At 51.1% G+C, this 20,550-nt stretch overlaps 1 protein-coding gene across 1 annotated transcript in view; it reads right to left on the bottom strand.

Annotated features, from left to right (window-relative positions):
- The window catches only part of KALRN (kalirin RhoGEF kinase), a 288,617-nt gene that overhangs the window by 6,395 nt on the left and 261,672 nt on the right, over positions 1 to 20,550 (bottom strand). Inside the window, exons 52-56 of the mRNA XM_038752830.1 lie at positions 10,392 to 10,419; positions 5,781 to 5,952; positions 2,729 to 2,850; positions 1,914 to 2,045; positions 151 to 315 (exon numbers count right to left, since the gene is read on the bottom strand). Coding sequence (XP_038608758.1) covers positions 151 to 315; positions 1,914 to 2,045; positions 2,729 to 2,850; positions 5,781 to 5,952; positions 10,392 to 10,419 — 619 coding nt within the window. The remainder of the gene's footprint in view (positions 1 to 150; positions 316 to 1,913; positions 2,046 to 2,728; positions 2,851 to 5,780; positions 5,953 to 10,391; positions 10,420 to 20,550) is intronic.

Here is a 20,550-nt window from a genome sequence, read left to right as displayed (position 1 = left end):
GGTCTGGGGATGCCCCTCGGTCGGATCCAGCAAGGCGGAGCGATGGCGTGAACCCAGGCGACCTCAACCCCCTCCGTCCCCCCGTGTGTCCACCCCTCCCTCCCGCCCTCACCCCCGGGCCCGGGCAGGGGTCTGGTGGGGGCTCCTCACCGGCCTCGGGCAGCCTGACGAAGTCGGAGGCCTCGCTGGGCGGGCTGATGCCCCAGGGGTTACTGGCACTGACGCGGAACTGGTAGGCGCGGCCGGCGCCCAGGTCCTGGACCACCAGGTAGGTGTCCAGCGTGGACGCCACTGACTGCTGCCAAGCCTGGGGCCCTAAAACCCCGGGACAATCTCAAGTCTGGGGAGGCCCCGGGGCAGGGGGGGACCCGCAGGGGCTGGGGGAGCTCCCGGGGGGCTGGGCGGGACGGTCTGGGGGTGCACCGATGAGAAGCCAAGCAATCGATGCTACTTATTGAGCGCTTACTGTGTGCAGAGCACTGGACTAAGCACTTGGGAGAGAACCCTACAAGAGAGTCGGAATAGACGGCCTTACCCACGAGGAATTTACGGGTTACAGGGAGCGATAGATTTTCAAGTGGATTAGCGTTAGGGGAAACCTAGCCCGCACTAGTGTGAACCTTCTCTCTGGACTTTAATTCTATTTGTTCTGATGACTTTGACACCCGTCTACATGTTTTGTTTCGTTGTTTGTCCCCCCGCTTCTAGACTGTGAGCCCGTTGTCGGGTAGGGACCGTCTATATGTTGCTGACTTGGACTTCCCAAGCGCTTGGTACAGTGCTCTGCACACAGTAAGCGCTCGATAAATACGATTGAATGAGTGAATGACCGGGCCTCCACCTCATCTATCTCGCCGCCGACCCCTGGCCCACGTCATCATCATCAATCGTATTTATTGAGCGCTTACTATGTGCAGAGCACTGTACTAAGCGCTTGGGAAGGACAAATTGGCAACATATAGAGACGGTCCCTACCCAACAGTGGGCTCACAGTCTAAAAGGGGGAGACAGAGAACAGAACCAAACATACTAACAAAATAAAATAAATAGAATAGATATGTACAGGTAAAATAAATGAATAAATATATAGAGTAATAAATATGCACAACTATATATACATATATACAGGTGCTGTGGGGAAGGGAAGGAGGTAAGATGGGGGGATGGAGAGGGGGACGAGGGGGAGAGGAAGGAAGGGGCTCAGTCTGGGAAGGCCTCCTGGAGGAGGTGAGCTCCCAGCTGTGGCCCGGAACGCCCTCCCTCCTCACATCCCACAGACAATCACTCTCACCCACTCCAAAGCCTTAATGAAGGCTCATCTCCTCCAGGAGGCCTTCCCTGACTAAGCTCTCCTTTCTGCTTTTCCCACTCCCTTCCGCGTCACCCCGACTCGCTCCCTTATTCACCCCCCCCCCCCAGCCCCACACCACTTACGTGGCCAACTTGAACTTCCCAAGCGCTTAGTCCAGTGCTCTGCACACAGTAAGCGCTCAATAAATACGATTGATGATGATGCTGATGATGTCCAGATCTGTCATTTATTAATGTCTACTGACGTCTATCTCCCCCTCTAGACTGTCAGCTCACTGTGGGCAGGGAATGTGCTTATCGTTCTATTGTCTTCTCCCGAACGCTTAGTACGGCGCTCCGCACGTAAGTGCTCAATACATACTAAAAAAATAATGGTTAAAAGTAAAATAGTAATTATTAAAAATAAATGATAATAAAAGTGAAAATAAAAATAAATCAATTCACTAAATGAATGAAGGAGAATGTTAGTAGGGAACGTTAGCAGCGTGGCCCTCTTGGCTGGACCAGCGCCGGTTAGTGCCGCCATTCTGGGTCGGTTCCGAGGAAGGTTACATTTGGACCCCACCCGGGGACCCCAGCCCGTCGCCGCCCCGACCGCTCACCTTCCTCCCGGTACTCCACCGTGTAGCCGGAGATGGTGCAGTTCCCCGTGCTCGGCGGGGGCTGCCAGTGCACAATGACGGAGGAGCAGCTCCGCTCCTGAGCTATGGGCCGGGTCGGGGCAGCCGGGACACCTGGCCGGGCACAGAGGAGGCAGAGGGGGCAGAGCCCGGTCCATAATAATAATAATAATGACAGTTGTTAAGCACTTACTATGTGCAATGAACTGTTCTACGCGCTGGGGAGGACACAAGGTGATCAGATTGTCCCACGAGGGGCTCACGGTCTTCATCCCCATTTTACAGATGAGGGAACTGCAGAGAAGTTAAGTGACTTGCCCCAAGTCACACAGCTGACAAGTGGCAGAGGCGGGATTAGAACTCACGACCTCCGGCTCCTAAGCCCGTGCTCCTGAGCCTCGCTGCTTCTCTCTGTCCGTCACCCCAGGACACAGGCCCATGGTCCCCTTGTTTTCGGGGGACCAGGTCAGCCCCATGGGGGGGCAGAGACAGCGTCCAACCTGATGGCCTCGTCTCCACCCCAGCGCTTCGAACAGCGCTTGACACATAGTAATCGTTTAACAAATACCATTATTATTATTATTTCGAACAGTGCTTGACACATAGTAATCGTTTAACAAATACCATTATTATTACGGGGGGACCCCAAGGCGGGGTCTGTGTCTGTTTATTGTTGTACTCTCCCAAGCGATTAGTAGCGCGCTCTGCACACAGTAATCGCTCAGTAAATAGGATTGAATGAATGAGTGTGGGGGTGGTGGTCCCTGTCCCAACCGCGAACCCCACCCCCCGGGTACCTTGGACTTTGACCGTGGCGGATGTGGATGCGGTCCCGTGGTCATTGGTGGCGATGCACGTGTACATGCCACTGTCCTGTGGCATAAGATTGCAGATCTTCAGGGAGATTTCGCCAGAGTCGCTGTGGGAGGCGGGAAAGTGGCGTTGCCAGGGGCCGGGGGCGAAGGCCGGGGCCTCTGCACCCCCACCCTGGTCCATGCCGGTCACCCCTTCCACCCTCAGGACTGTGACCCGGCATGACCGAGTGGACGATGGGTGCGGGAGACCCTGGTGAACCTCTCTGAGCCTCAATTTTCTGTTCTGGACAGTGGGGACACAACCCTCCCACTTGGGGAAGGTGGTGACGATGAGTGGAAAACCCGGACCCCCCCCCACAGCCCCCCGCCCCAACTAACAAGCGCTTAGTACAGTGCTCTGCACACAGTAAGCGCTCAATAAAGACGATTGATTGATAACAACAACCCTGTAACATTTATAAATCTGTAATTACTCATTTTATGTAGGGAACGTTTCTGTTTATTGTCATTTTGTACTCTCCCAAGTGCTTTGTACAGTGCTCTGCGTAGAGTAAACCTTCAATAAATATGATTGATTAAATGGACGAATAACTCTTCTCTTCAACCTCTCCACTACCGTCGACACTGTGGCCCACCCCCTTCTCCTGGAAATATTATCCAACCTTTAGGCTTCACGGACACTGTCCTATCCTGGTTCTCCTCCCAGCTCTCTGGCCGCTCATTCTCAGTCTCCTCCTCTGCCTCCCACCCCCTCAGTGCTCAATTCTGGGTCCCCTTCTAGTCTCCATCTACACCCACTCCCTTGGAGAACTCATTCGCTCCCACAGCTTCAACTCCCACCTCTATGCGGATGATTCCCAAATCTCCTTCTAGCCCTGATACCTCTCCTTTTCGACAGTTTTGCATTTCCTCCTGTCTTTAGTGCAGCGCTACTGGGATGCACTGGTCCCTGTGCTGACCCATCCTGACCCCTGTACTGACCCTATATAGAGGTGGGAGACCCCCGGGGTGCCCCTTGCCCCCCAGGCACCGGGACGAGACCCTGCTCCCTTGATCCCCTCCCGCTTGTCCTGTCCTGGCCAGACCCATCGGAACGAGACCCCCCCCCGACCCTCCTCCAACCATCATCATCATCATCAATCGTATTTATTGAACGCTTACTATGTGCAGAGCACTGTACTGAGCGCTTGGGAAGTACAAATTGGCAACCCCCACTGGTCCTGTCCTGGTTGGATGCCCCCGGCTGAGACCACCCCCCCCCCCCCCGCCCCCTCCAGCCAGGCCTGTCCGGCCTGGACACCCTGGAATTCATTCATTCATATTTATTAAGCGCTTGCTGTGTGCAAAGCACTGGACTAAGCGCTTGGGAGAGTACAATACAAGAATAAACAGAGAAAATTCCCTGCCCACATTGCCCTGACTTGCTCCCTTTCTTCACCCCCGCTTCCCAGCACTATACCACTTACATCCATCTCCCTCATTTATTTATTTCTGTTAATTTATTTCTATTAATGTCTGTCTCCCCCTCTAGACTAGCTAGAGGGGGAGACAGACATTAATAGAAATAAATAAATCCATCTCCCTCATATATTTATTTCTATTAATTTATTTCTAGTAATGTCTGTCTCCCCCTCTAGACTAGCTAGAGGGGGAGACAGACATTAATAGAAATAAATAAATCCATCTCCCTCATTTATTTATTTCTGTTAATTTATTTCTAGTAATGTCTGTCTCCCCCTCTAGACTAGCTAGAGGGGGAGACAGACATTAATAGAAATAAATAAATCCATCTCCCTCATATATTTATTTCTATTAATTTATTTCTAGTAATGTCTGTCTCCCCCTCTAGACTAGCTAGAGGGGGAGACAGACATTAATAGAAATAAATAAATCCATCTCCCTCATTTATTTATTTCTATTAATTTATTTCTATTAATGTCTGTCTCCCCCTCTAGATTTGCTAGAGGGGGAGACAGACATTAATAGAAATAAATAAATAAGGGAGATGGATGTAAGTGGTATAGTGCTGGGAGGGGGGGATGAAGAAAGGGAGCAAGTCAGGGCAATGTGGAAGGGAGTGGGAGAAGAGGAAAGCAGGGCTTAGCCTGGGAAGGTCTCTGGGAGGAGGCGGGCCTTCAGATGGGGGGTCTTCAGGCTTTAAATGGGGTGGGAATCACCGTCTGTGGGATTTGAGGAAGGAGGGCATTCAGGGGCAGAGGCAGGACGTGGGTGAGGGCGAGGGGCCCCTTCCTTCCTCTCCCCCTCGTCCCCCTCTCCATCCCCCCCTTCTTACCTCCTTCCCTTCCCCACAGCACCTGTATATATGGATATATGTTTGTACATACTTATTACTCTATTTATTTATTTTACTTGTACACATCTATCCTATTTATTTTATTTTGTTAGTATGTTTGGTTTTGTTCTCTGTCTCCCCCCCTTTTAGACTGTGAGCCCACTGTTGGGTAGGGACTGTCTCTAGATGTTGCCAATTTGTTCTTCCCAAGCGCTTAGTCCAGTGCTCTGCACATAGTAAGCGCTCAATAAATACGATTGATGATGATGATGATGATGATAGACTAGCTAGAGGGGGAGACAGACATTAATAGAAATAAATAATTGAGGGAGATGGATGTAAGTGGTATAGTGCTGGGGGGGTGGGGGAGGATGAAGAAAGGGAGCAAGTCAGGGCAATGTGGAAGGGAGTGGGAGAAGAGGAAAGCAGGGCTTAGCCTGGGAAGGCCTCTGGGAGGAGGCGGGCCTTCAGATGGGGGGGTCTTCAGGCTTTGAATGGGGTGAGAGTCATCGTCTGTGGGATTTGAGGAGGAGGGCGTTCAGGGGCAGAGGCAGGACGTGGGTGAGGGCGAGGGGTTGGTGGTGAGATAGTGGGGACAAGCCCCTCGCCCCTCCCTCGCCCCCTCCCACCGTGCGTGCCCGGGCTGGACGTCCCGGGGTGAAGAGGTGCCAGGATGCCCACCCGAGCCGAGGTGGTCCCGGGCTGAGGAGGTCCCCCCAGACGCCCCGAGCCCCCTCGCACCTGGCAGAGGCGATGTAGGCGGCACTGCTGGCGTGGAGGCTGAGGACGGTCTGGTCCGGGCCCCTCCAGGCCACGCTGGGCCGGGGTCTCCCGCACACCTTGCACTGCAGCGTCACCGATGCCCCCAGCAGGCATGACACGTCGGTCAGCGGCACCAGGAACTCCGGGGCCACTGCGGGACAGAGCGGGGTGAGGGGTGAGGCCAATATTCATTCATTCAATCGCATTTATTGAGCGCTTACTGTGTGCAGAGCACTGTATTAAGCGCTTGGAAAGTACAAGTCGGCAACATATAGAGACGGTCCCTACCCAACAACCGGCTCACAGTCTAGAGGGGGAGACAGACAACAAAACAAACCATGTGGACAGGTGTCAAGTCTTCAGAACAAACAGCATTGAAGCTAAATCAATCAATCGTATTTATTGAGCGCCTACTGTGTGCAGAGCACTGTACTAAGACCTTGGGAAGTACAAGTTGGCAACATATAGAGACAGTCCCTACCCAACAGTGGGCTCACAGTCTAAATCATCATCATCAATCGTATTTATTGAGCGCTTACTATGTGCAGAGCACTGTACTAAGCGCTTAAATGCACATCATTAATATAAATGGAATAGTAAACATGTACAAGTACAATAGAGTAATAAATCTGTACAAATGTATATACAGGTGCTGTGGGGAGAGGAAGGTGGTAGGGTGGTGGGGATGGGGAGGAGGAGAGGAGTCAGAGGGCATGGGTTCAAATCCCAGCTTTGCCACTTGTCAACTAGGTGACTTTGGGCAAGTCACTTCACTTCTCTGGGCCTCAGTTCCCTCAGCTGTAAAATGGGAACTAAGACTGTGAGCCCCATTATTTTGTTAGTATGTTTGGTTTTGTTCTCTGTCTCCCCCTTTTAGACTGTGAGCCCACTGTTGGGTAGGGACTGTCTCTATATGTTGCCAACTTGTACTTCACAAGCGCTTAGTACAGTGCTCTGCACACAGTAAGCGCTCAATAAATACGATTGATTGATTGATTGACTGATTGACAGGGACTGTGCACAGCCCAATTGGCCTACATCTGCCCCAGGGCTTAGTACAGTGTCTGACTCATAGTAAGCGCTAAATACCACAGTTAGTATTTTTCTTAGGCGTAGTGAATAGAACATGGGCCCGGGAGTCAGAAGGTCCTGGGTTTTAATCCTGACCCCGCTAGTCGTCTGCTGTGTGACCTGGGGCAAGTCGTTTCGCTTCTCTGTGCCTCAGTTCCCTCGGCTGTAAAATGGGGATGGAGACTGTGAGTCCCATGAGGGGCAGGGACTGTGTTCAAACCGATTGGAGAAGCAGCGTGGCTCCGCGGAAAGAGCGCGGGCTTGGGAGTCAGAGGCTATGGGTTCGAATCCCGCCTCCCCCACATGTCTGCTGTGTGACCTTGGGCAAGTCACTTCACTTCTCTGTGCCTCAGTTCCCTCATCTGTAAAATGAGGATGGAGGCTGTGAGTCCCATGAGGGGAAGGGACTGTGTTCAAACCGATTGGAGAAGCAGCGTGGCTCCGCGGAAAGAGCGCGGGCTTGGGAGTCAGAGGCTATGGGTTCGAATCCCGCCTCCCCCACATGTCTGCTGTGTGACCTTGGGCAAGTCACTTCACTTCTCTGTGCCTCAGTTCCCTCATCTGTGAAATGAGGATGGAGGCTGTGAGTCCCATGAGGGGCAGGGACTGTGTTCAAACCGATTGGAGAAGCAGCGTGGCTCCGCGGAAAGAGCGCGGGCTTGGGAGTCAGAGGTCATGGGTTCGAATCCCGCCTCCCCTACATGTCTGCTGTGTGACCTTGGGCAAGTCACTTCACTTCTCTGTGCCTCAGTTCCCTCATCTGTAAAATGGGGATTAAGACTGTGAACCCCACATGGGACAACCTCATCTCCTTGTATTCCCCCCCAGCGCTTAGAACAGTGCTTTGCACATAGTAAGCGCTTAACAAATACCAACATTATTATTATTATTATTGGCTTGTATCCACCCCAGCGTTTAGTACAACGCCTGGCACACAGGAAGTGCTTAAGAAATACCACAATTATTATGATTATTGTTACTATTATTCTTATTATTGGGGGCGGAGGGCGGGGCCTGTGAAAAGGATGGTCAGGGGCGGGGGGCGGGGCCGTTTGCGCAGGCGCAGGCCGGGGGCGGGGCCGTTGGCGCAGGAGCAGGCCAGGGGGCGGGGCCACTTATATGGGCGTGGCCGTTACACAAGGAGGGGCCGTGCGCAGGCGCAGGCCGGGGGCGGGAGCCACTGTTAAGGGCGGGGCCGTGCGCAGGCGCAGACCGGGGGCGGGGCCGTGCGCATGCTCAGGCCTCGGGGGCGGGGCCACTGTTGTGGGCGGGGCCTATCATACGTTCACGTCGGGGGCGGGGCCACTCTTTAAGGCGGGGTTGTGCGCAGACTCAGATCGGGGGGGCGGAGCCACTTTTAGGGCGGGGCCGTGCGCACAATGGGGGGGGCGGGGCCATTAATAATAGTAATAATGATAATAAAGATGGCATTTATTAAGCGCTTACTATGTGCAAAGCACTGTTCTAAGCGCTGGGGAGGTTATAAGGTGATCAGGTTGTCCCACAGGGGGGGCTCACAGTCTTCATCCCCATTTTACAGATGAGGGAACTGAGGCACAAAGAATTGAAGTGACTTGCCCAAGGTCACACAGCAGACATGTGGTGGAGCCGGGATTCGAACCCATGACCTCTGACTCCAAAGCCCAGGCTCTTTCCACTGAGCCACGCTGTTATGGCATTTATTAAGCACTTACTATATGCAAAGCACTGTTCTAAGCACTGGGGAGATTACAAGGTGATCAGGTTGTCCCACGTGGGGCTCACAGTCTTCATCCTCATTTGACAGATGAGGAAACTGAGGCACAAAGAAGTGAAGTGACTTGCCCAAAGTCACACAGCTGACAATTGGTGGAGCTGGGATTTGAACCCATGACCTCTGACTCGTTCATTCATTCATTCAATCAATCAATCAATCAGTCGTATTTATTGAGCACTTACTGTGTGCAGAGCACTGTACTAAGCGCTTGGGAAGTCTAAGTTGGCAACATCTAGAGACAGTCCCTACCCAACAGTGGGCTCACAGTCTAAAAGGGGGAGACAGAGAACAAAACCAAACATACTAACAAAATAAAATAAATAGAATTATTCAAAAGGGGGTTCAGTCTGGGAAGGCCTCCTGGAGGAGGTGAGCTGATTGATGTGAGGGAGCAGGGGCGCACCTGACTCCCAGGGATGCGGCGGTGGCGGCCCCATTGCTGCCCTCCTCTTGCAGAGGCCTCATGTGTGCTACTAGACTGTGAGCCCACTGTTGGGTAGGGACCGTCTCTATATGTTGCCAACTTGTACTTCCCAAGCGTTTGGTACAGTGCTCTGCACACAGTAAGCGCTCAATAAATACGAATGAATGAATGAATGCAGAGCATTGTACTAAGCGCTTTGGAAGTACAAGCAGGCAACATATAGAGACGGTCCCTACCCAACAATGGGCTCACAGTCTAGAAGGGGAAGACGGACAACAAAACAAAACATGTAGACAGGTGTCAAGTTGTCAGAACAAATAGAATTAAAGCTAAATGCACATCATTAACAAAATGAATAGTAAATATGTGCAAATAAAATAGAGTAATAAATCTGTACAAATATATATACAAGTGCTGTGGGGAGGGGAAGGAGGTAGGGCAGGGGGGATGGGGAGGAGGAGAGGAAAAAGGGGGCTCAGTCTGGGAAGGCCTCCTGGAGGAGGTGAGCTCTCAGTAGGGCTTTGAAGGGAAGAAGAGACCTAGCTTGGCGGATGTGTGGAGGGAGGGCATTCCAGGCCCGGGGGATGATGTGGCCGGGGGTCGATGGTGGGACAGACGAGAACGAGGCACGGTGAGGAGATTAGCGGCGGAGGAGCGGAGGGTGCGGGCTGGGCTGGAGAAGGACAGAAGGGAGGTGAGGTAGGAGGGGGCGAGGTGATGGACAGCCTTGAAGTTGTTTCCAAAGTTGACTCCAAAATTGTAAAGTGCTTACTATGTTATTATGATGGTGATATTTGTTAAGTGCTTACTATCTGCAAGGCAGTGTACTAAGCGCTGGGGTGATTTAAGCAAATCAGGTTGGACACAGTCCCACGTGGAACTCACAGTCTCAATCCCCAGATGAGAGAACTGAGGCCCAGAGAAGTGAAGTGACTTCCCCAAGGTCACGCAGCCAACAAGTGATGCAGCTGGGATTAGAACCCGTGGATCAGGCACTGTTTGAAGCGTCGCAGTAGATTTAAATGAATCAGGTTGGACACAGCCCCTGTCCTCCATAGGGGTCACAGTCTTAATCCCCATTTTACAGATGAGGGAACTGAGGCACAGAGAAGTAAAGTGACTTTCCCAAGGCCACACAACAAACAAGTGGCGGAGCCGGAATTATAAGCCAGGTCCTTCTGACTCCCAGGCATGGGCTCTAGCCATGAAGCTGTGTTGCATGGGATGCTCCACAGGCCTCGGGGGCAGGTGGGCAGGGGGTAGGTTGGAGGGTGAGGTCAGGGGTCGGGGGTTGGGACAGATGGGTAAGGGGAATGGGCGCGGACCGGACACAACTCACCATCCTGGATGAAATTCGGATTCAAGATCTGAAAAAAGAAAAAGCAAAAAGTGTGAGGCCCAGAAATCTTGGTCTTCCTGCTGCCCACAGAGCAGGTGGAAACCACCAGATTGGAAGCTTGCAGTGGCCAGAGATAATAAAACAATAATAATAATTATAATACTTATTAAGCGCTTACCCTTCCGCATCGCCTCGACTTGCTCCCTTCCCCGCCCACAGCACTTGTGTATCTATGTATATATTTATGTCTATTTATATTGATGTCTGTTTACTTGTTTTGATGCCTGTCTCCCCCCACCCCCTAGACTGTGAGTCAGCTGTGGGCAGGGATTGTCTCTCTTTATTGCTGTATTGCCCTTTCCAGGTGTTGCTGGACTGTACTTTCCATACTACGTTTGACACACAGCATGCGCTTAGCAAATACCATAAAAAAAGAGGCCAGAAAGAGGGGAGAGTCAAGGATGGAGAGGGGAGAGTCAGGGATGTTGGATGGTCCATGTTGGGTCACTGGGGAGAGTCAGGGATGAAAAAAAAAATTGTGGTATTTATTAAGTGCTAACTATGTGCCAGGTACTGTACTAAGTGCTGGAGGGGAATACAAGCAAATCGGGTTGGACACAATCCCTGTCCCATCTGGGGCTCACAGTCTTAAATCCCCATTTTACAGATGAAGGAACTGAGGCCCAGGGAAGCGATGTGATTTGCCAAGGTCACACAGCGGACAAGTGGCGGAGCTGGGATTAGAACCCATGACCTTCTGACTCCAAGGCCCGGGCTCTAGCCACTGGGCCATGCCACTTCTGCTCTAGACTGTAAGCTCGTTGTGGGCAGGGAATTTGTCAGTTTATTGTTATATTGTTGTAGAGAGGCAGTGTGGCTCAGTGGAAAGAGCACGGGCTTTGGAGGCAGAGGTTCAAATCCCGGCTCCACCAGTTGTCAGCTGTGTGACTTTGGGCAAGTCACCTAACTTCTCTGTGCCTTAGTTCCCTCATCTGTAAAATGGGGATTTAGACTGTGAGCCCCCCGTGGGACAACCTGGTCACCTTGTAACCTCCCCAGTGCTTAGAACGGTGCTTTGCACATAGTAAGCGCTTAATAAATGCCAATATTATTATTATGATTACTGTACTCTCCCAAGCGCTTAGTACAGTACTTTGCACTCAGTAAGAGCTCAATAAACACCACTGAATGAATACGACAGTTAGTAGACACAATCCTTGTCTTCAAGGAGTGTACAATCTCCTCTGTGCAGAGCGCTGCACTGAGCGCTGCGGGAAGGACATCAGAGTTAGTAGACACGTTCCCAACCCTCCAGCGTTTCCAGGCTACTGTGAGCAGAGCACTGTGCTGAGCGTTTAGGAGAGAACACCACAGCTGGTAGACATGAAATATTCGCACTCCCCGAGACACCTTTCACTGCTGCTGCTCAGGTGTCGGCCGGGGGCAGCTCAGCAAGGGCCCCAGTGCAAGCCGATTTGCAAGTTACTCATTCATTCATTCATTCAATCGTATTTATTAAGCGCTTACTGTGTGCAGAGCACTGTACTAAGCGCTTGGAAAGTACAATTCGGCAACAGAGACAGTTCCTACCCAGCAACAGGCTTACAGTCTAGAAGGGGGAGACAGACAACAAAACAAAACAAGTAGTCAGACATCAATAGCACCAAAACTCACCTAGTGTTAAAGCACTCTCGACTAGTTGAACTGAAGTCTCTATTGCATTATCATATCTACTGAGTACTTACTACATGCAGAGCACTGTGCTAAGCACTTAAAAGGAGAAAAAAAAAGGAGAATGGCCTGCATGAATTCTCCATCAGTGTTCCTAAATTTACTTTAAGTTAAATGCAACATTTATTAAGTGCTATCTATGCAAAACACCTTGAATAGAGACAAGATTAAGATATCGGACACACAGCCTGGCCCTACAAGTGACTCACAATCTATTTTATTTGTATTTTACAGATGAATAACTGACAGGCAGCGTCACTCTGCCTCGTCGTGGGGACCATCCATAATAATAATAATAATAATAATAATAATAATAATAATAATAATAATAGCAATGGCATTTATTAAGCGCTTACTATGTGCAAAGCACTGTTCTAAGCGCTGGGGAGGTTACAAGGTGATCAGGTTGTTCCGCGGGGGGTTCACAGTCTTAATCCCCATTTTACAGATGAGGTAACTGAGGCACAGAGAAGTGAAGTGACTTGCCCAAAGTCACACAGCTGACAACTGGCAGAGCCGAGATTTGAACCGAAATTTGAACCCATGACCATTCAGAAATCCAAAGCCCGTGCTCTTTTGCATTGAGCCACGCTGATCCATCCATCCATCCATCTATCCATTCTTTCAATCGTATTTATTGATTATACGATTATTCAATCGTATTTATTGATAAATCAGTCAATCAATCAATCGTATTTATTGAGCGCTTACTATGTGCAGAGCACTGTACTAAGCGTTTGGGAAGTACAAATTGGCAACACATAGAGACAGTCCCTACCCAACAGTGGGCTCACAGTCTAAAAGGGGGAGAATGCGATTGAATGAATTTATTGAGCGCTTACTGTGTGCAGAGCACTGTCCTAAGTGCTTGGAAGTACAAGTCGGCAACATATAGAGATGGTCCCTACCCAACAACGGGCTCACAGTCTAGAAGGGGGAGGCAGACAACAAAACAAGAAGACAGGTGCCAACACCATCAGAATAAATGTAATTATAGCTATATACACATCATTAATAAAGTAGAGTAGTAAATATGTACAAATAAAAGAAATAGAGTAATACATCTGTACAAATATATATAAGTTCTGTGGGGAGGGGAAGGGGGTAGGGTAGAGGGAGGGAGGGGGCAACGGGGAGGGGAGGAGGAGAGCAAGGGCCCCAGTGCAAGCCGATTTGCGAGTTATTCATTCATTCATTCATTCAATTGTATTTATTGAGCGCTTACTGTGCGCAAAGCATTGTCCTAAGTGCTTACGTTAGGTGAGGGGAGGGTGAGGGGGCCTTCCTGCCCACCCCCCCCCCGCCAAACAGCCACCACACCGGTCCGAGCTCTTGTCAGATCCTGCCTCGACTCCTGCCTGCATCAGTGTTTCCTCCCCAGGCCTCCCTGCCTCCAGCCTCTGCCCTCTCTGTCATCTACATTCCTCACTCTACTGTTCGCATCAGTCTCTCCAAAACGCTCAGACCAATCAATCAATCAATCGTATTTATTGAGCGCTTACTATTGCAGAGCACTGTACTAAGCGCTTAAGACCACCTCTCCCCACTCCTCAAGACCCTCCAGTGGTTGCCCGTCCCCCTCCGCAGCAAACAGAAACCCCTCAGCATCGACTTTTAAAGCCGTCAATTAGCACACCCCCCTCATTCATTCATTCAATCGGATTTATTGAGCGCTTGCTGTGTGCAGAGCACTGTGCTAAGCACTTGGCAAGTCCAAGTTGGCAACATCTAGAGACGGTCCCTACCCAACAACGGGCTCACAGTCTAGAAGGGGGAGACAGACAACAAAACAAAACATGTGGACGGGTGTCCCTCCTACTTCCCCTTGCTGATCCCGTACTTCAGCCCAGCCCAGCATACTCTGCTCCTCTAAGGACAATCAATCAATCAATCAATCAATTGTATTTATTGAGCACTTACTGTGTGCAGAGCACTGTACTAAGCGCTTGGGAAGTACAAGTTGGCAACACATAGAGACAGTCCCTACCCAACAGTGGGCTCACAGTCTAGAAAGAGGAGACAGAGAACAAAACAAAACATACTAACAAAATAAAATAAATAACAAAATAAAGGACAACTTACTACTGGACTTAGATCTCTTTTATCTCTCTGTCCACCCCTCACCAACATCTTGCCTCCATCCTGGAACTCCCTTCCCCTTCACGTCCTACAGACCATCGCTTTCCCCACCTTCAAAGTCCTACTAAATAATAATAATAATGATGGCATTTGTTAAGCGCTTACTACGTATGAAGAACTGTTCTAAGCGCTGGGGGGGATACAAGGTGATCGGGTTGTCCCACATGGGGCTCACAGTCTCGATCCCCATTTTACAGATGAGGGAACTGAGGCCCAGAGAAGTTAAAAGACTTGCCCAATGTCACAGAGCTGACAAGAAGCAGAGCCAGGATTAGAACCCATGACCTCTGGCTCCCAAGCCCCGGCTCTTTCCACTGAGCCACGCTGCTTCTCTACTAAAATCACACCTCCTCCATGAAGCTTTCCCTGACTAACCCCTCATTTCCCTGACTCCTTTTCCCTTTTGCGTGGCCTTTGACCTTGGATCCGTATCAATCAATCGATGGTATTTATTGAGAGGTTACTATGTGCAGAACACCGTACTAAAGGCTTGGGAGAAGCAGCATGGGGTAGTGGCTAGAGCACAGACCTGGGAATCAGAAGGTCATGGGTTCTAATTCCAGCTCTGCCACTGGCCTGCTGAATGATCTTGGGCAAGTCACTTCACTTCTCTGGGCCTCAGTTATGCCATCTGTAAAATGGGAATTGAGACTGTGAGTCCCATGTGGGACATGGACTGTGTCCAACCCGATCTGCTTGTATCTACCCCAGCGCTTAGTACGGTGCCTGGCACATAGTAAGTGCTTAACAAATACCATTATTATTATTATTATTATTTTCATTATTGTACAACAGAGTCCCACAGTACTTATGTCCATAGCCTTAATTTATTTTAACAGAGTTGGTAGACATGTTCCCTGCCCACAAGGAGCTTACAGTCTAGAGGGGGAATCAGACATTAAAATAAATGGGGAAGCAGCATGGACTAGTGGATAGAACACAGGCCTGGGAGTGAGAAGGACCTGGGTTCTAATCCCAGCTCCACCACTTGTCTGCCATGTGACCTTGGATGCTTCGTTTCTCTGTGCCTCGTTTCTCTTGCATCTGTAAAATGGGGATTGAGACTGTGAGCCCACTGTTGGGTAGGGACCGTCTTTCTATGTTGCCAACTTGTACTTCCCAAGCGCTTAGTACAGTGCTCTGCACACAGTAAGCGCTCAATAAATACGATTGAATGAATGAATGAATATGGACTGTGTCCAGCTTGACTGTATCCACCCTAGCAATTAGTACACTGCCTGGCACATAGTTAGTGCTTACCTTCATTCATTCATTCAATCGTATTTATTGAGTGCTTACTGGGTGTAGAGCACTGTACTAAGCTTTTGGGAGAGTACAATACAACATTAAACAGACGTATACAAGCTTACAGTCTAGAAGGGGGGCAACAGATATCAATGTAATAAATAAATTAGAGATAAGTATTAAGTACTGTGGGACCGGGAGAGGGGGAAGAGCAAAGGGAGCAAGTCAGGGCGACACAGAAGGGAGTGGGAGAAGAGGAAAGGGGGGATTAGTTAGGGAAGGCTTCTTGGAGGAGATGGGCCTTCAATAAGGCTTTGAAGGCTGGGGTAGAGTCACTGTCATCAACATCATCATCAATCGTATTTATTGAGCGCTTACTATGTGCACTGTCTGTGGGATTTGAGGAGGGAGGGCATTCCAGGACAGAGGCAGGACGTGGGCCAGCGGGTGGGTGGGTAGGGACCATCTCTATATGTTACCAACTTGTACTTCCCAAGCACTTAGTACAGTGCTCTGCACACAGTAAGCGCTCAATAAATACGATTGATGATGATGATGATGAAGACAGGCGAGATGGAGGCCCAGGGAGAAGGTTAGCGGCACCAGAGGAGTGAACTATGCGGGCTGGGTTGGAGAAGGAGAGAAGCAAGGTGAGGTAGGAGGGGGCAAGGTGATTGAGGGCTTTAAAGCCAATGGTGAGGAGTTTTTATTTGATGCGGAGGTGGATGGGCCACCACTGGACTTTTCTGAGGAGTGGGGTGACGTGCTCCGAACGCTTCTGTAGAAAAATGATCCGGGCATCGGAGTTTGGTATGGGCTGGAGCAGGGAGAGACAGGAGGCTGGGAGGTTAATGGTTAACAAATACCATAAAAAAAATTATCAGACACAGACATAAGTGTTGTGGGATTGAGGTTGAGGGTCAAGGGCACACAGCAGACACGTGGGGGAGCCGGGATTAGAACCCAGGTCCTTCTGACTCCCAGGCCAGGCTCCAGCCACTAAGCCACGCTGCTTCTCTTATTACGGAAAGGCTAAAATAAAGCCTGTCCCAAGCCTGTTCCAGTCCTTGGCCGCGTTTTTTTATCCAGGACACAATGTACCTTCCCTCCCTTGCCTCCTCGGGCTTGAAAAAGAGCCTCGGGTAAGGATCTTTGCCAGCGTGTGGAGCTTTGAATATCTAAATATATCGTACGGGCTTTGGTTCCTGGCTCGCCCCCTCAGGCCCCATGGCCCTGCAGAGGACAGAGATGGCACGTCGCTGACAACAGCCCCTCCCTCGCCCCGTGACAGGCAGAATTCTGGCGGGGTCTCCTGGACCTTCTCAAGGGGTCGGGACAAGTGGCGGGAAGTGGGACAGGATTATTTTTAACGGCAGCTCCCTCCTCCCTGGAATACCACCAGACACCGGTGCCTGGTCCTCCCCATCAGAGCGTGGCCCGGAGTCGGGAACAATACACACGCTGTCCACCTGGTTGCTGCCATTTGTAACGACAGGTCGGGCCACGCTCCTGGCCAGAATTCCCAGGCGGTGCTCCCGGGGCACACCTGGGAATGCTTGGATGGGAGGGCCAGAGGGGGTGGAGGCTCTGACTCTGTCTTGTTCGCCCGTTCGGACCCCAGCCTGTCTCTTGGATCTGTCGTCTAGCAAGCGTGAGTGAGTCTCGCTGCCGGCCTCCTCAGTGGAGGCCGAAGGGAAGAGATCTCGGAGCCCCCTGAGCAGACTCTACTGCAGGCCCGAGTGCCCTTTCCCAACTGACCCTCAGCTATCCTTCCGTTCTGGACACGTCCGCCCGAGGAACTTTGATTGATCCCAGCTTCGACATCTCTTCCCTAAAAGAGCCTCCGAGCTCCTTTCTCCCAATCAATTGACCGATTAATCAGTGGTACTTATTGAGCACTTAGTACTGCACTAAGCAGCGTGGCTCAGTGGAAAGAGCACGGGCTTTGGAGTCAGAGGTCATGGGTTCAAATCCCGGCTCTGCCAATTGTCAGCTGGGTGACTTTGGGCAAGTCACTTAACTTCTCTGCGCCTCAGTTACCTCATCTGTAAAATGGGGATTAAGACTGTGAGCCCCCCATGGGACAACCTGATCACTTTGTAACCTCCCCAGTGCTTAGAACAGTGCTTTGCACATAGTAAGCACTTAATAAATGCCATTATTATTATTAAGTGCTTAGTAGTGTTGGCCCCTACACTTCTACACTAGATATCCTTGCTCCCAGGAGGATACCTTCCCAGACTGAGCCCCTTCCTTCCTCTCCCCCTCGTCCCCGTCTCCATCCCCCCATCTTACCTCCTTCCCTTCCCCACAGCACCTGTATATATGTATATATGTTTGTACATATTTATTACTCTAGTTATTTATTTATTTTACTTGTACATATCTACTGTATTTATTTTATTTTGTTAGTATGTTTGGTTTTGTTCTCTGTCTCCCCCTTTTAGACTGTGAGCCCACTGTTGGGTAGGGACTGTCTCTATGTGTTGCCAACTTGTACTTCCCAAGCGCTTAGTACAGTGCTCTGCACACAGTAAGTGCTCAATAAATATGATTGATTGATTGATCCCACCCCCCACTCTATAGGGAAAGGGAGGGAGGGACGTGGATGGAGGCAGGAAGGAGAGAGAAGGGAGGGAGAGGAGAGAAAAGGGTAAGGGGGGGGAAGAGAGATGAAAGATGGGGAGGGGAAACAGCATGGCCTAATGGGAGGAGTCCAGGGCTGGGAGTTAAAAGACCTGGGTTCTAATCCTGGTTCTACCACTTCTCTTTTGCGTGACCTTGGGAAAGTCACTTCATTTCCCTCCTGTCTCTCTAGCTGCTCCTTCTCTGTCTCTTTCGCGGGCTCTTCTTCCGCCTCCCACCCCCTAACTGTGGGGGTCCCTCAAGGTTCAGTTTTGGGTCCCCTTCTATTCTCCATCTACACCCACTCCCTTGGAGAACTCGTTCGCTCCCACGGCTTCAACTCCCATTTCTACGCGGATGATTCCCTAGGCCACACTGCTTCCCCTTGTCTTGGGTCTACTATCCCGGCTTGTGGACAGCGTTTGACTCATAGTAAGCGCTTCACGAATCCCACAGTCATTATAACTATTGTTATTATTAGGGGAGGAGAGAGGAAGTGAGGGGAGGAGAGAGACAAGAGGGGAAGAAGAGGAAAGAGAAGGAGACTCAGTGGGCTGACTGGGCTGGGAGAAGTTTTTATTGTATGAGGGAAACGGGGCGGGGGGCAAATTGAGAATTGTTGGGGCTGGTAGTGGGCCTGTCCTTCTCTGCAGGGCTGTGATGATGTAGTGGATAAAGTACAAGCATAAGAGTCAGAAGATCATGGGTACTAATCCCAGCTCTGCCACTTGTCGGCTATGTGACTTTGGACAAGTCACTTCACTTCTCTGTGCCTCAGTTCCCTCATCTGTAGCGTGGGGATTAAGACTGTGAGCCCCATGTGGGACAGGGACTGTCCAACCCAATTAGTTGGTACCTACCTCAGAGCTTAGTATAGTGCCTTGCACATAGTAAGTGCTTAACAAATATCCTAATCATTATTATTATTATTATTATTATTATTGTACAGGGTTCCAGACCCCAGGATGCTTCGGGGAGAACGCTGGGTGGGTAGGACAGCCCGGGCTGTAATTGGAGGCTTTTTTTGTAGGGGTCAGGGGTGAAGGGGTCATGGGTGGGGAGCAAGGATGGAGGGGTCAAGGGTGGAGGGGATGGGGATCGGGGGGTCAGGGATGGAGGGGGAAGGGTGAGGGGCAGGGGTGGAGGGGAGTCAGGGGTGGAGACAGGGATGGTGAGACAGGGTGGCGGGGAGGAGGAAGCGGAAGGAGGAAGAAGCCGGGAATGGGGTGGGCGGATGGGGAGAACCAGACCAGGAGGACCTGCAGAACTGGTGGACACCCCCAGGCTGGCCACAGGTGGTTCCTCCCCTTTTTCATGGTATCTGTTAAGCGCTTATTATGAGCCACAGGCACTGTACTAAGTGCTGGGGTAGCTACAAGCTAATTAGGTTGGACACAGTCCCGGTCCCACATGGGGCACATAGTCTTAGTCCCCATTTGACAGATGAGACAACTGAGGGAAGCGGCATGGCTCAGTGGAAAGAGCACAGGCTTGGGAGTCAGAGGTCATGGGGTTCAAATCCCAGCTCTGCCAAATGTCAGCTGGGTGACTTTGGGCAAGTTACTTATCTTCTCTGGGCCCCAGTTACCTCATCTGTAAAATGGGGATTAAGACTGTGAGCCCCCCGTGGGACAACCCGATCACTTTGTAACCTCCCCAGTGCTTAGAACAGTGCTTTGCACATAGTAAGTGCTTAATAAATGCCATTATTATTATTATTATTATTATTATTATTATTATGAACAGCCCAGCCCCAGGGGCCGCCTGGACCTGCAGCTTCTTTAGGTGACCCCCACACCCAGTGGGTCTCTCCCCCCACCCATCTGGCCTCCTCCCGCCCTCCCACTCCCTCGCATCCCCCAGAGCTCCTCTCCTGTCCAGGCCATGCAGCTGGCTTTGGGGGCCAGGGCATGGCTGGAGCTACAGGGCCTCAGCAAAAGCCAGGGGGGGCAGAGGGCAGTGAGGCCTAGTGGATAGAGCACAGGAGAGACTGGGATGCTACCTCTGGATCTGTGCCCGCCCTGCTGTGTGCCCTTGAGCCAGTCGCTTACCCTCTCTGGGCCCCAGTTTACCCATCCGTACAATGGGGATGAGATTCCTGTTGTCCCTTTCTCTCAGAACAGAAGTCCCCAGGGGCCGGGGACGGTGTCCAATTGGATCAACCTCTATTGGCCCCAGGGCTGGGCACGGTGCTTGGCACAGAGCGAGCGCTGAACCAACACCTTGGTCATCCAGTGTCCACCATGGAGCCCATAGCGGCCACACCCTGGGGTCCCCCAGCCCATCCCCAGCCTGGCCCACCCCCTTCTCCTCCCCGCCAGGGACCATCTACCTCCAAGCCCATGGAGGCCACACCCTGCTGTCCCCTCGTCCTCCCCGTGCCCCCCAGCACCACCCGGGCGTGTGGGCATGCCCCAAC

Source organism: Tachyglossus aculeatus, chromosome 1 (assembly GCF_015852505.1).
Source record: "Tachyglossus aculeatus isolate mTacAcu1 chromosome 1, mTacAcu1.pri, whole genome shotgun sequence".
Taxonomy (NCBI): domain Eukaryota; kingdom Metazoa; phylum Chordata; class Mammalia; order Monotremata; family Tachyglossidae; genus Tachyglossus; species Tachyglossus aculeatus.
The sequence above is the reverse complement of the archived record's forward strand: the minus strand, read 5'-3'. Positions and strand labels throughout refer to the sequence as shown.